This window comes from Vespa velutina, chromosome 1, assembly GCF_912470025.1.
Source record: "Vespa velutina chromosome 1, iVesVel2.1, whole genome shotgun sequence".
In the NCBI taxonomy this organism is placed as follows: Eukaryota; Metazoa; Arthropoda; class Insecta; order Hymenoptera; family Vespidae; genus Vespa; species Vespa velutina.
The window spans coordinates 7,932,806-7,946,435 of record NC_062188.1 but is presented as its reverse complement, the minus strand read 5'-3'; the positions used below and the strand labels follow the sequence as shown (position 1 = coordinate 7,946,435).

General features: G+C 28.1%; 1 protein-coding gene and 1 long non-coding RNA gene across 6 annotated transcripts in view; one reads left to right on the top strand and one right to left on the bottom strand.

Annotated features, from left to right (window-relative positions):
• The window catches only part of LOC124955155, a 58,699-nt gene that overhangs the window by 44,022 nt on the left and 1,047 nt on the right, over positions 1–13,630 (bottom strand). Inside the window, exon 2 of the long non-coding RNA XR_007102780.1 lies at positions 6,018–9,829. This is a non-coding gene — a long non-coding RNA (uncharacterized LOC124955155). The remainder of the gene's footprint in view (positions 1–6,017; positions 9,830–13,630) is intronic.
• LOC124955129 (polyamine-transporting ATPase 13A3-like) lies at positions 3,587–12,799 on the top strand. Of its 5 annotated transcripts, XM_047509091.1 has the most exons (19): positions 3,587–3,790; positions 3,874–4,060; positions 6,515–6,654; positions 7,353–7,420; positions 7,510–7,677; positions 7,798–7,868; positions 8,059–8,325; positions 8,435–8,639; positions 8,723–8,921; positions 8,992–9,103; positions 9,185–9,374; positions 9,456–9,656; positions 9,767–9,952; positions 10,047–10,421; positions 10,502–10,643; positions 10,731–10,882; positions 10,965–11,193; positions 11,262–11,343; positions 11,467–12,799. In XM_047509091.1, the coding sequence occupies exons 3-19, from the start codon at positions 6,639–6,641 to the stop codon at positions 12,515–12,517; spliced, it is 3,714 nt and encodes a 1,237-aa protein (XP_047365047.1). In that variant the 5' UTR covers positions 3,587–3,790; positions 3,874–4,060; positions 6,515–6,638; the 3' UTR covers positions 12,518–12,799. The 5 variants fall into 5 exon arrangements, with proteins under 5 accessions (XP_047365047.1, XP_047365038.1, XP_047365057.1 ...); XM_047509082.1 differs by having other exon boundaries at positions 3,587–4,060; XM_047509101.1 differs by lacking the exons at positions 3,587–3,790; positions 3,874–4,060; positions 6,515–6,654; positions 7,353–7,420 and having other exon boundaries at positions 7,542–7,677; positions 7,756–7,868.

Below are 13,630 nucleotides of genomic sequence, written 5' to 3'. Positions count from 1 at the left end.
TCGAAGATTAAAGCGTATCCATCATGATCCGTTGTGTTGCTTCTTTAGTACCTTCGTATGCTCAACCCTTCCTTATTTCTTTTCCATATTATAACATTCGACATACTATAGTATTAAGTAACCTACCTCAAATTTCTAATCTAGACAAATTACAGTTGATAATAGATACTATTTGATATCCCACGGCATAATCGGGGAGCCTCAAGGTTGATCCAATAGATCAGTTCAGAGCATTGGTATAACCTTCCTTGCCGAGAAGGGAATCCAGTTCATGGGTCTTCTGTATTCGTATTTCATACATCCGCGATTAAGTGGGGTACCGATTCAGGCCAATATCAGGAAAATTGAGATCATTTATTGGCCATTGCGATGCTATAGTAAAATGATACTTAATTGATATCGATCATCTTATCTTTATCACTTTTTACTATTATTACTATATGACACAAATTTGATCTATGTGTATTATTTTTCACTATGTAACACCATTTTATGGATATTCGTTAAATATTATTTAACTAAAATTTTTCAAATAAGAATTTCATAAAAATTTTTAATCGATTCATATCTGTTTAACTTATCGTCTCTATTCCTTGTTGAAAAAAAAAGGAAAAAATTATAGACATTACTCAACATGAAAATCAAAATGATTTAATTTAATGAGATTATTCCAGAAAATTTTTGTGACAAAAAATATAATAGCGTTGTTTTTCTTCTGCAATAAAGTACATAATAGCCAAATTTAATACCATCGATTAGATTAGCGCGAAAGTAACAAAATTCTTTATTGTGTGCAAAAAATGGCAAGGATTATGCAGATCAAAAATTTCGTGATATTAATAAATTTTTTTTTGCCGAATAACATTGCGTCAAAATTCTTTCATGTTTCGACAGAATATCGAGTATTAAAAATTAAATATTTTCTTTTACTCGTTCAAAAGAGATAAAAAGAGAAAGTAGATTATTCAGATCCTTTCAAAGAAAAATGCTTTTTTACAACACTATTTTCCTATACCACTACTTTCCATTATTATTTTCTATCGTAATGGGATAATCCTACAAAATAATATACATTAAATAAGATAACACATAGATTGATCCAACAATGAGAAAGAACTTTGCCATTAATCTACGAACAAGACAAATAGAACGTTTAAATGGATATTTAACATAAAGTACCGTTATTGTAACAAAAAGAGAAACGAGATTGCAACTTCCATGAAATAATTATCGCATCGTTTTTACTAAGGAATATATATATATATTTACATACATCAAGGATTCGATCCTTTCACGTGCGCGCTCGTGTAACCGGTAGCAACACATACACATACACACACACAGAAAAAGAGGGAGAGGAAGAGAGAGAGAAAGAGAGAGAGAGAGAGAGAGAGAGAGAGAGAAAGATAGAGTATATACACAAATACATATATATGTAAGTGCGTTGGTGACGTAAAGTTTTGCTAAATAGGTCGCCATACCATAGATAGACGGTATTGATAATTAAGGCTTGCTGACCAACGGTCACCGATCATTTTCTCCTTTCTATTTGTCCGTGACACGTGAACAACACGTAACACGAAATTACGTATTCTCATATTTCACGCGTGTACATATAATTCTTTATGATAATCTAATATAATACGTGCATGTATATATACATACATACATATATATATATATATATATATATATATATATATATATATATATATATGTATATATGTATATATGATATATATGTATATGAAAAATATATGTATGGATTCATATATGTGTATATATATATATGAAAAATAAAGTTTGTAATTTTGATATTAGTTACATTTTATATGTTCGACTTTAATAAGAAATAATGCAATTTTCAATCGAGAACTACTTAAAATTACTGAAAAATAAATCGAATACAATAAAAACGTAGTTACAAAAAAAAATATTGCGAAAGATACAGATAAAAATATTCAACGTTAGTTCGTAATCTCCAAGAGATTATTTTCAAAGAATTAACTCGCAATATAAATAATCTCGCAATGCATACATGATCTCAATAATAATACGATTTTATCGTGTGAATACCGAATACAATAACTAGAGAAGGATTATCGTTATCGATCAAAGAATTTCGGCGAAATATGTGTGCAAATGTATATATTTATGTATGCGTTTACGCATTTGTTCATAATTGATCTAGTCATTAAAATAGCTTGTAATCTCTTTGTTTAATACCACTGTCAGACATATACCTAGAATGAAGACAACTGTTTTGAAAAAGGACGTAACGTCGTGCAATATGATGATATTAAAGAAATTCACATACTTAATTTTTCATATCATCTGTTTTGACGCAGTTGCTTTCTTGTTTTATTTTTGCTTGAAAATTAATAAAATAAATAATTAAGTTAAATATCTAATTCGATTAATACGTGAATATTACGTTTCTTCCGAAGAAAGAGAAACGAAATAATGATGAACGATAACAACTGATTTAATATTTCTATGAATATTTTAGTCAATACGTAACAATAAATAATCGAATATAGTAACTGAAAGTTAAAGATCTTTATTTTTACAATAAATAATTAAACATAGAATCATTTATCTACATCGAGAATTAATGCCGGTTAAGCGATATTATTTAAACTCAATTTATTATCCAATCAGTAAATTTATTTTATCAAATCTTGAAAAATAATACGTTCTATTATCATTCAAGAGGGATATAGATAATTAACTTATACTAAAAAATAAAATGATATTTGAATCTTAACGAATCTAGAATTATATAGTTTTTTATCAGTCTTATTACCAGTTATCATTTCAAGCAAGTCTCTTCAAACAGATTAACATTGTATCGCTATCGTATTATTTTTTAGATGCCAGAAGATCCCAAATTATAAATTGAGAATAAACTGATAGAAATTTAAAATGGAAATGATGTTCACCTATCGTTGGTTCATTTACATATAAGTGTGAAATCTTCCGAGTTTAAGCAAAATGTCTTACGTTACGTTTCCAATTCCCACTCTAACCGGATTATTGCGAAACGGCAACCGTGCCAGATTTCTGCGCAATAGGTATTTGATTATTTTTCTTTTTCGGGCGTCTCTCAAACATTGTTTTGTAACGAACATGAATTGAATTCAAAAAATAAAGTAGATAATTTCGTGGATTATACCGAATAGTAAACTCATTATAATTTAAAAAACAAAAACTATATATATATATATATATTTATTATAATCCATGGATGGATTATATTATGTGGATATGAAAGATCCTATAAAAAACCCTTTTTTATTTACTTTTTTCTTTTTTCCTTTTGTTGTTAATAAATGATGATAATAGTTCATAATTTCAAACTAACTACGTTTGTTTTGTTATGTTTATTTGGAAATATCAAAGAGTATTTGCAGAACGAGTAAAAAGAAATATTTACAAATGACAAAACAATAACCCAAATGAGACGTGTATAATTGACAACATAAACACATTACATTGTGTAAATGATTATATATGAAGGAAAGAGAGGGGATGAATGAAAGAGGTGGGGGAAATTCGAGATGACAACGTAAGAGCCGAAGAGTTTGAAATATCACACTTATAGCCGTAGTACTCGTTTGAGTTTGACGTGAGACAGGTGTATTAGCGTTCATTCCAAGTCATGACTTTGTGCTTTGAGGAAGAAACATAAAGAGAGTCTAGTATAAAATCACACTTGAACAAACGCGAGTTTCATTGAGTTCGATTGTTATCGAATTTGCGCAACTCGGACGCTCCTTTCGATTTCTATGTAAATTTTATTTAGCTCTTAGTTCGTTTCTTTCTCTTTCTCAACTATCTTTTTAATCTTTTTTTTCCTTTTTTATCTATCAGTCATCTTAAAAGAAAGAAAGATTGTTACTGTTATAATATTCGTAAGGAATCCGTTAAAAATTAAACATCGAAAATTAATCCCAAGACATCTCGGTTATGTCCAGATCCGCGCGAAAAGCGCGGACGGCATTCTAAAAAAAAGAAACTGGAATTATCTGTGCCTCGAGGAAAGATACAGGCAAACTGGGTGAGTAAAACTTCGTTTCGTTTCGCTTAATTTTTCTCTTTGTTCATATCTTTTAAATATGATCTTCGCGTACGTTCGTGGAATAGTATTTTATAATATCTTTGGACTCTGTAAAATGCTTCTATTGTACATAATTTAAAAATTAATGCAAATTTATTCAAATCGATTATAATATAACCAACTTTTTACACATATTTGCAATATTCTAAAAAAAAACTGATAAAATTACGATCACATTTTTCCTTTCCATCTGAGTCACCATAAATATTCCTACTTATACGTAAAAAGTTGAAAAAGAATGATGAAATAATGTCGCTTAGAGAATTAAATAGATCGGAAAATCATAATTAACAAATTTTCTTATTTTTTGGCTAATCGCATTGATGAATTTACGTTATCATATGCAATAAATAATCTTGACTATAAAATTAATTCTAAGCCACGCTCGTATCGCAATATCCTTTTAAAAAATCGCGGTTTATTTTTTTCCCTATACATAGTCAAATCGAAAGTAGCATAACGTAGCAGGATGTACCTTGTCGCCTAATAAGAATAGAACGAGTTATTATGCAACCCTAATTATCTCTTTTCATTCAATTGTAAAACACGGAGTTACAATGTCGCTATCGCAAGAATTTCCACCTGATCTATCCGTCCGTATAATTTCGTTAAATAATTACCGCTAATCATTAATCATCGTTTATATGTCGCAAAGAAAGACTTACAATCATTATGTCGTCTTTGACAACTTTTACAATACCGGTCGATTTTCTTATAACAATTTCAAAGAACTCAGTAGTTACTTGCCTTGCTATATCTTACAATTCTTATCGCTTCTTCACTTTCAAATTTCATTTGACAGTCTACAATTGTTTTGATATTAGAATGTCGGGAATCGAAGAACTGTTGCATAAGTGAAATAACTTACAAATTATTCGGTCGATATATATTAAATAAAGCAGTTATTATGTTTTTGCGACTAAACGAACGCAAAGAAAACGAAGTAATACCGATACAATATACGACACGTTAGATACAACACGTTTTGTCCTATTGAATTTTTACTGTAAAAGTTAAAAATAATAAAAACATATATCGTGAACAAACTGAAGCAAAAATATTCATTATTTTTTTCTTATCGTGTTTTTTCTATAATTATTTATAAGAAAAAAAAAGAACAAAAAAAGTATGGACGTGTACGTTGATATTTTATCTGTCCAAATATTTCCATACAGCTAATCTCTTTGATAGAAGCAATAAAAACGAGCTCAAAAGAAATATATTCTGACTTTGGCAAATATAATAATCATTCGTATAGTTATCGCACGTCGATCTTATGCACACCTACATATATAGAACGTCAAAAGATATACCGGACAAACTTTTCGAAGGATACATTTGGTGTGCGTCAGCGATTTAAAAAAATACTACCTGTTTGACGGCCTTGTTAAAATTGAGGTTTTTGTGTTGTCTCGAGTATAACTCAGACAATACAATAATAAAACGTTTTTAAAATGAATTCGATTTAATCTCATTTAATATGAAATGTTTAAAATTTAATTTTCATCCGACGAAGATGAAAACAATTTTGCGATAAATAAGATGCCTTAAATTTGCATTAAATTGAATAAAAAAATTTCTTAATTCGACCTTCATCGAAATATTTCCAACGGATTCTCAAATGTTTTATTTGGAATAATTTTAGTCTACCCGAATTTATCGAACTATGTCGTATAATATTTTTCACGTACAGTAGTATTATAATTATCTACTTATTGTTCCTTTAAACCAACATGTTTACGTTCTAGAGGATTAATTGTAACAGTACTGAAAATTAAATAAAGCGGTTGTAAAGAAATTTATAACGACGCAATGTAACAGGATTTTAAACGGGTAATTAAGTACGGCAAATTAACACAGATAAAAACATATATTATACGTATTATAAATATTATACTTCACTCATTAATGGCACCTTATCAGCATGTATTCATCACTTATAGTACCAAATTACTTTCTTTTCGGGTTATATAGTCTCTCGATACATCAGTTGCATATGCACTAACTTCATACAAAAGCTGTGAACTTTATTTAGACGGTATGAATGATTTGAGTAATGAATTATTTCGTTATTTGACTGTACAACGGCTGTACTAACTGTGTGTAATTCAAGTGCACGGTCAACGTAATCGCATACGACCATGATTTATCTTTCGCGTCACTTCCGCTTTAAAATGATTTTTCAAGGAAAAGGTTATCGCGAGTCTTGACTTGCGCGGATAAGCTTTGAATTTCTTCGATGATTGAATGTTTTGTCAAAATTCTTTTACAATTTTACAATTCGAGTAAATCATGAAAATTGTAAGAATTTTATCCAATAATGCATAGGAAAGATATTTAAATATGACAATAACGTAACAATTGAATGCATTGTAAATATTTAATTATTTTCAGTGCGATATAAAGGGAGAGAAAAGTTTTCTAAGCTGACAACTACGTCTTGAAAAAGCGAAAGTTTCTAATACAGAATCACTGACCTTATTTAGATAAACGATCTCGAAGCTATTTTGAGGCGATTATGAGCAATTCGAATGGTAAGCGGATCAATTTTTTAAACAATGAAAATAAAACATTTTTTTGCACATTTTTCCGCTGTTCATTTTCCAATATATCGTATTTAAATTTTACAAATTTACTTTTATTTCAAAATACAGATACTTAATTATTGCATATTCATTGGTAAACAAAAATAAAATATAAAAATAATATTGAACAAAGTATTAATACTTATTGAAAAGAGCTCACTGTAATGTAATAAAGTAATATATCTATATCTTCGTGAAAGAAACAAACGAATTAAAATTTTTATGAGACGTACTTTTATGACATTACAGAGGTATTATTGCATTCTTATCGCGTAAGCTTATTTCTAAAATCTGTAATATTATACATGATTGATGGTATTAGAATGGCAAATAAAAAAATCCATTACTGAATCTCCGTCCTATTTTAACATGGCGAAACAATTCGTCTTCTTTTTCTTTTTTTTTTGTGTTATTTTTTTTAAATATATTCTACTATGTTAATCGTTATATCGTATCAGATCAAATAAGATAATGGCAAGATGTCAACGAAAGATCGCGCCATTTACAAATACGAACCGTAACAAGAATTTATAACTTATATATTGTGACTTATTTCTTTACTGCTATCTCAAAATATATGTATATTTCATTATATTCTACTTATAATTTAATTGTATCTATGTATATACGTTAATCTTCTGTCCTAGCCATAAAGAAAGATGAACAGTCGAAAATAGACTGTCAAAAGATCCAAACTGGCCAAGATGAAGATATAGTAAGATTACTTTTTTGTTGTTTTTTATTCTTCGATGTTATATATATATATGATATACCCTATTAAAATATGTAAATATATAATTTCAGCAAGTATATGGATTTGAAAGGAGTACATTGAAAACGATTATAATTTACATTTCTTATATATTAACTGTCGGTTTCGTAAGACTTCTTTTCCATTGGTACCCGCGATTGTATTTGTATGCAACACATAGGAAATGCCCTTTAAAGGAAGCCACAAAATTGCTTGTGATCGTAAGTGTTATTACTTCTTGAAACAATTAAAATCATTATTAACGCACAAGCCTACCATTATTATTTTTCTCTTAATAGAAGATAAAAATTTACGTAAAATAACAATAATTATACATGCAGGATGACTATCAAGGAAGGTATAAATCCTATTTCGTGAAGAACATTAAGACAATATCTACTGAAAACGTGAGGTCAGTTGAATTTCAATTACATATATATGATTATGATATAATTATAATTCGTAAGAATAGACATAAGAGCGTACATAACGTAATTCAATTATAATAATAAGATAATCTACTGGAATGATATTTCGATTATCATTGATTAACAATTAATATCTTATAGAGATAATATCTTATTAGATGATACATTTTTCAGTGATAAATCATTCAGTTCAATTTTGGGGAGTAATAGTATAAACTTGCTTGAAAGTGTCAGAAATAAAAAACTTAAACTTAATTTAGAAAATGGTACAAAATCTGAAGTAACAGAGTATAAAGCATTCTGGTGTAAAAAACAATGTTATATTTGGGATGTTACACAAAACGCATTTTCTAAACTCGTTGGTCTTGACAAATATATGTTGTGTTCAGACCTTCATCTTGGTCAGAACAAAGGACTTTCTAAGGAAGAGCAATTCCTAAGGTATTTTAACATATAAAATAAAGTAATTTAATATATAAACCTTATTAATTGCTTAATATCGAATTCTACTTATACAGAAAATTTACTTTTATTTATTTAAACTTTATAGGCGAATCGTCTATGGAAACAATGAGATTGTTGTGCCAGTACAAAGCATAGGTGTATTATTGTTATTGGAAGTTTTAAATCCTTTTTACATCTTTCAAGTATTTACTTTAGCAGTATGGTTTGCCGAAGAGTACCTCTATTACACCATTGCTATAATATGCATGTCTGTTTTTGGAATTACAAGTTCCATTTTGCAAACACGTAAAGTAAATAGATTACAACTATAATTATCCAATTATATTTTTTGTTAATTTAATATGTGTAAAAATGTAATATGTGTATACATTAGAATCAGCTGAATCTAAAAGGAACTGTGGCCTCATTTGAAAATGTTAGAGTATATCGAAGTTCTGGTATATTTGAAAGCATTTCAAGTAATGAACTAGTACCAGGTGATATTATAGAATTACCAAACCATCATGGGACAGTTGTGTGTGATGCAGTATTATTGACTGGACAATGTATAATAAATGAATCTATGCTAACTGGTAAGTATATCTCATTGAAAATTTATTTGACAGTTAATATCAATTGAAGAAATATTTCTTTTTTGATTAGGTGAATCTGTACCAGTTTCTAAAACACCATTACCATCAAATCAAGTGCCATATGATTCAAAACAGTCTTCTCATCATACATTATACAGTGGAACTACTATAATTCAAACTAGGTATGTATAATGAAAAAAAAATGTAAAATTGCATATTTCTAAATATTTCTAAAATTCAACAAATTATCTTCCATATCGTAGATGTTATGGAAATAAACCAGTTCTTGCAAGAGTCATTAGAACAGGTCTACAAACTAATAGAGGTGCATTAGTCGCAGCTATATTATATCCTCCACCAGCAGACTTCAAATTCGATCAAGATTCATATAAATTCATTGGAATACTCGCATGTGTTGCTACTTGTGGTTTTATATATACGGTTGTTACCAAGGTAGAAAAAAGTCCTATGGCTATGAATCTATTATTAGCTATTTCTACTATCAGACTATTCAATATCTTTTACAAAAATTAGGCCTCAAGAGGAATTACAGCAGGTGATATTGCAATTAAAGCTCTAGATATAATTACAATAGTCGTTCCTCCAGCTTTACCAGCTGCAATGACAGTAGGAAAATTATATGCACAAGCAAGATTAAAACGTACACAAATCTATTGTATCAATAATAGGGTCATTAATGTCTCTGGCAGTATTAATTGTGTGTGTTTTGATAAGGTAAGAATGTTAGAAAATAATAATTAACATATTGTTAAAAAGTCATTAATCTACAGATTTGGAGACTATGAAATATCAAATTTCTTCTTTACTTTCATCTACTTGTACAGACTGGAACGCTGACAGAGGATGGCTTAGATATGTGGGGTGTTGTGCCATGTACAAATGGTAATCTGGAAGAATCAGAGAAGAATATACCGAAACTACAACATCATCCTCTTTTTGAGGGTATGTTAGTATGTCACAGTCTAAATATCATTAATGGTAAACTTTGTGGGGATCCATTGGATGTTAAGGTAATCATGTAATTCTCAAGATTTATCACTAAATTTGGTTGTAAGATAAATTTAATAAGAATCCTAATTTATGTTATTATAAAACTGATCATAGATGTTTGAAAGTACTGAATGGATATTGGAAGAATCTGATACAACACAATCAGATAAATATGACCTTGTGGCACCAACGGTAGTGAAACCACCACAAAATAATAATTTTACAAAAAATATGAATAAAATTTCAGAAATTGGTATTGTGCAACAATATCAATTTTCAAGTTCTTTACAACGAATGTCTGTGATAGTACGTATTCTAGGATCTAACCATTTTAAAGCATACACTAAAGGATCCCCTGAAATGATATTTAGTTTAAGTAAACCAGAAACACTACCAAAAAACATAATAACAACTCTGAAAACTTATACAGAGCAAGGCTATCGCGTAATAGCTATAGGGCAATCTACAATAATTGAAAATGGTGCTAAGGTAACATATATTTATTAATTATACAGCATTAATGGAGTTTTTCCAATTTAAAAAATAAAATAAAATAATTTTGTATATAGGTATCAAAAATGACGCGAGATGAAGTCGAACAAAACTTGGAATTTCTGGGTTTAATTATCCTAGAAAATAGATTAAAAGAACCAACAGTATCAGTTATAAAGGAACTTAGAGAAGCTAATATGCATGTGATAATGATCACAGGTTGGTAATTTGTAGATTTATTTTTGTACTTATAATTAAAATGTTATTCATACATGAATAAAATCTGTCTTTTGTTGGTTGACATAGGTGATAATATACAAACTGCAGTAAGTGTTGCAAAAGAGTGTGGTATACTTTTACCTAATGAAACAGTTATAGATGTAGTCATAGTTCCAAATCAATTTAAAAAAACCCAACCAGAAATATTTTTCAATGCACAAAATATAACTCCAAAATTGGTAAGTATGTAATTTTAAAAACTTATCTTAACATCGAAATCTTTCTTTTTGAGTAATATTACTCGCTAATTACTTTTTTCAGAATCTTCAAGGCAAGAAACATATGATACCAATGTTAGATGATATGGAACAGGGAATAGATATAAAAAATTATAGATTTGCTTTAACTGGGCAAACATGGCAATTGTTAAAAGAATGTTATCCTGATATTGTGCCAAAAATTTGCGTGAGGGGAGCAATATTTGCAAGAATGACAAGTGATCAAAAACAACAATTGGTTCTAGAACTTATGCAACTTGGTTATTATGTGGGTATGTATTAGCTACGTTTATGAATTTATTACAAATATTTAGTTCGATTTCTTAAATGTACTTCATAGTTATGTGTGGAGACGGTGCAAATGATTGTGGAGCATTAAGAGCAGCTCATGCAGGTGTGTCTCTCTCAGAAGCAGAGTCAAGGTAAAAATTGAATCAAATAATAAAAAAAGATTATATTTCAAAATACACCAAATATTTTTTTTATAATTTTATATATTTTTTATAATTTTATATTTTCTTTTTTCAACGTTTTTTCTCTTTCAGCGTGGCTAGTCCTTTTACTTCAAGAATACCTGATATAACATGTATTCCTAAAGTCATACGACAAGGACGAGCTGCTTTAGTCACATCATTTGGAATTTTCAAATTTATGGTTGCATATTCCCTGACAGAATTTTTGTCTGTTATAATTTTATATTCAATAGACTCTAATTTGACAGATTTAGAATTTTTATTTATTGATATTTTCTTGATTGTAAATTTTGCTTCCTTTTTTGGAAAAACACAAGCATATGAAAAAAAACTTGCTAAAGATCCACCCATGACAAGTCTCTTGAGTTTCACACCTCTACTGTCTTTAACAGTGCATATGTTAATAATGACAACTTTTCAAGCAATAGCATATCATACTGTACGGTATTTCCCTTGGTTTACACCTTTTGTTCATACTAGTAATATAGGATATACATGTTATGAAAACTATTCAGTATTCTGTGTATCTATGTTTCAATACATTACGATGGCAATAATATTCTCGCGTGGTAAACCATATAGGCAACCTATTTATACAAATGGTATGTTTACATTTTCTATTGTTCTTTTGATTTCAATTTGTGTATATATTACAGTTTATCCTGCAAACTGGGTAATAAATTTGTTACAATTACTTGTACCTCCAGACTATAATTGGAGGATTATAATTTTAGTACTTGCTTTAGCAAATTTTTTTATATGCTTAATTGTTGAAACTTTAATAATAGAATATGGAATAGAAAAGAAGCTAATGCCAAAACTTCACCGTCCTGAAAAATCCAAGAAACATTATTTAAGAGTAGAGTATGAATTGCATAATAATCCAAATTGGCCAAAATTGGATAATGAACTACCAGTTTTACCAATTACTCCAAGTGTTGAAAATATCATTAAAACAATGTACCTAGAAACTTCAGAATGTCCAAATACTGTAAATAATCAAAAATATAATGAACAAAAAGTATTAAAACGATTAGATGATATCAGAAAAAATGGTGTTGACAATCAAGGATTTGTAGAAGATGCATTGATCGAAAATGTGAGCATTATCACTAGATTTTAAGTACTGCAAGAAATAAGTTAAATGTGACTTTGACTGATTTTTAAGGATGTGACAAAATATATTTAATCATATGTATATACAGATTAACACAGTATTTATTATAAGTATTGTTAATTTTTGAAATGGCGAACATTATATTAAATAAGTAAATAAATAAAAAAATTAAAATAATATTATCTTACAACATATACATGTATTATGTGTGAGGATCATTTGAAAGATCACTGTAATTTATAATTATTAAAATTTAATTTTCTATTAAGAGAAAATTTGTCTGTTTACGAAATAAAATTACATTTATTTTTTATCCTCTAATATTACATTTTCTAATTCTAATTAATTGTTTTTTCACTATCTGTGATAAATATTTAACTAGTTATCAATACGGCAATTTTATATTCCTTTTGATAAGGAAGTACCGACTGATCATTTTTATCATATTTTTATATATGATTGATATACCATATGCCTAAAGATAAGCTTCTGAGAATTGTAGGAATGCAAAATTATTAATATTGCACCAATTATCGATTATTTCTATAATGAAAACAGTAATAATTCATAACTGAATTCAAAACATTATATATATAAATATATTTTAAATACTACTTAAATTCAGAACATATAGTATTTCTTGTGCAACTTATTGATTATATGATTTATATTTATAGATATAAACAAATGCCTAAATTTTGTTTCAAACATTTCTAAACCAAAAAACTTTCCTTTTTTTAAATTTCTCAACAATTTTCATTTAAGTATATAAAAATTTAGAAAGCTCTTAATGTAAACATTTTGAAAAAAATTTAGATATTTATATAATCATAATCTAATATATCAATATATTCAATTATTAATTGTATAATAATTATAATATGTTTTAATAAAATAGATATTTAACTAGAAATAATAGTTTCAGAAATTTTATTAATTCTTTTTTCCGGACATATATAAACACACACACGTGCATTCGCGTTAGTAGTTTATACATTATTTCAGCTATCAAACATTAAAGGCATTAATATATTTATATATTCAACTAGTTCACCTATATCTAAATTTTTCTCAATCATACCACTTTCTAAATTAACAATACTATCATAATTTAATTTT

Bases quoted from the DNA above. Each gene is read 5' to 3' on its own strand.
- LOC124955129 (XM_047509091.1), top strand. The intron at 7,678-7,797 runs GTAAGTGTTATT...TTATACATGCAG, and splicing joins CCACAAAATTGCTTGTGATC to GATGACTATCAAGGAAGGTA. The intron at 8,326-8,434 runs GTATTTTAACAT...TAAACTTTATAG, and splicing joins AAGGAAGAGCAATTCCTAAG to GCGAATCGTCTATGGAAACA.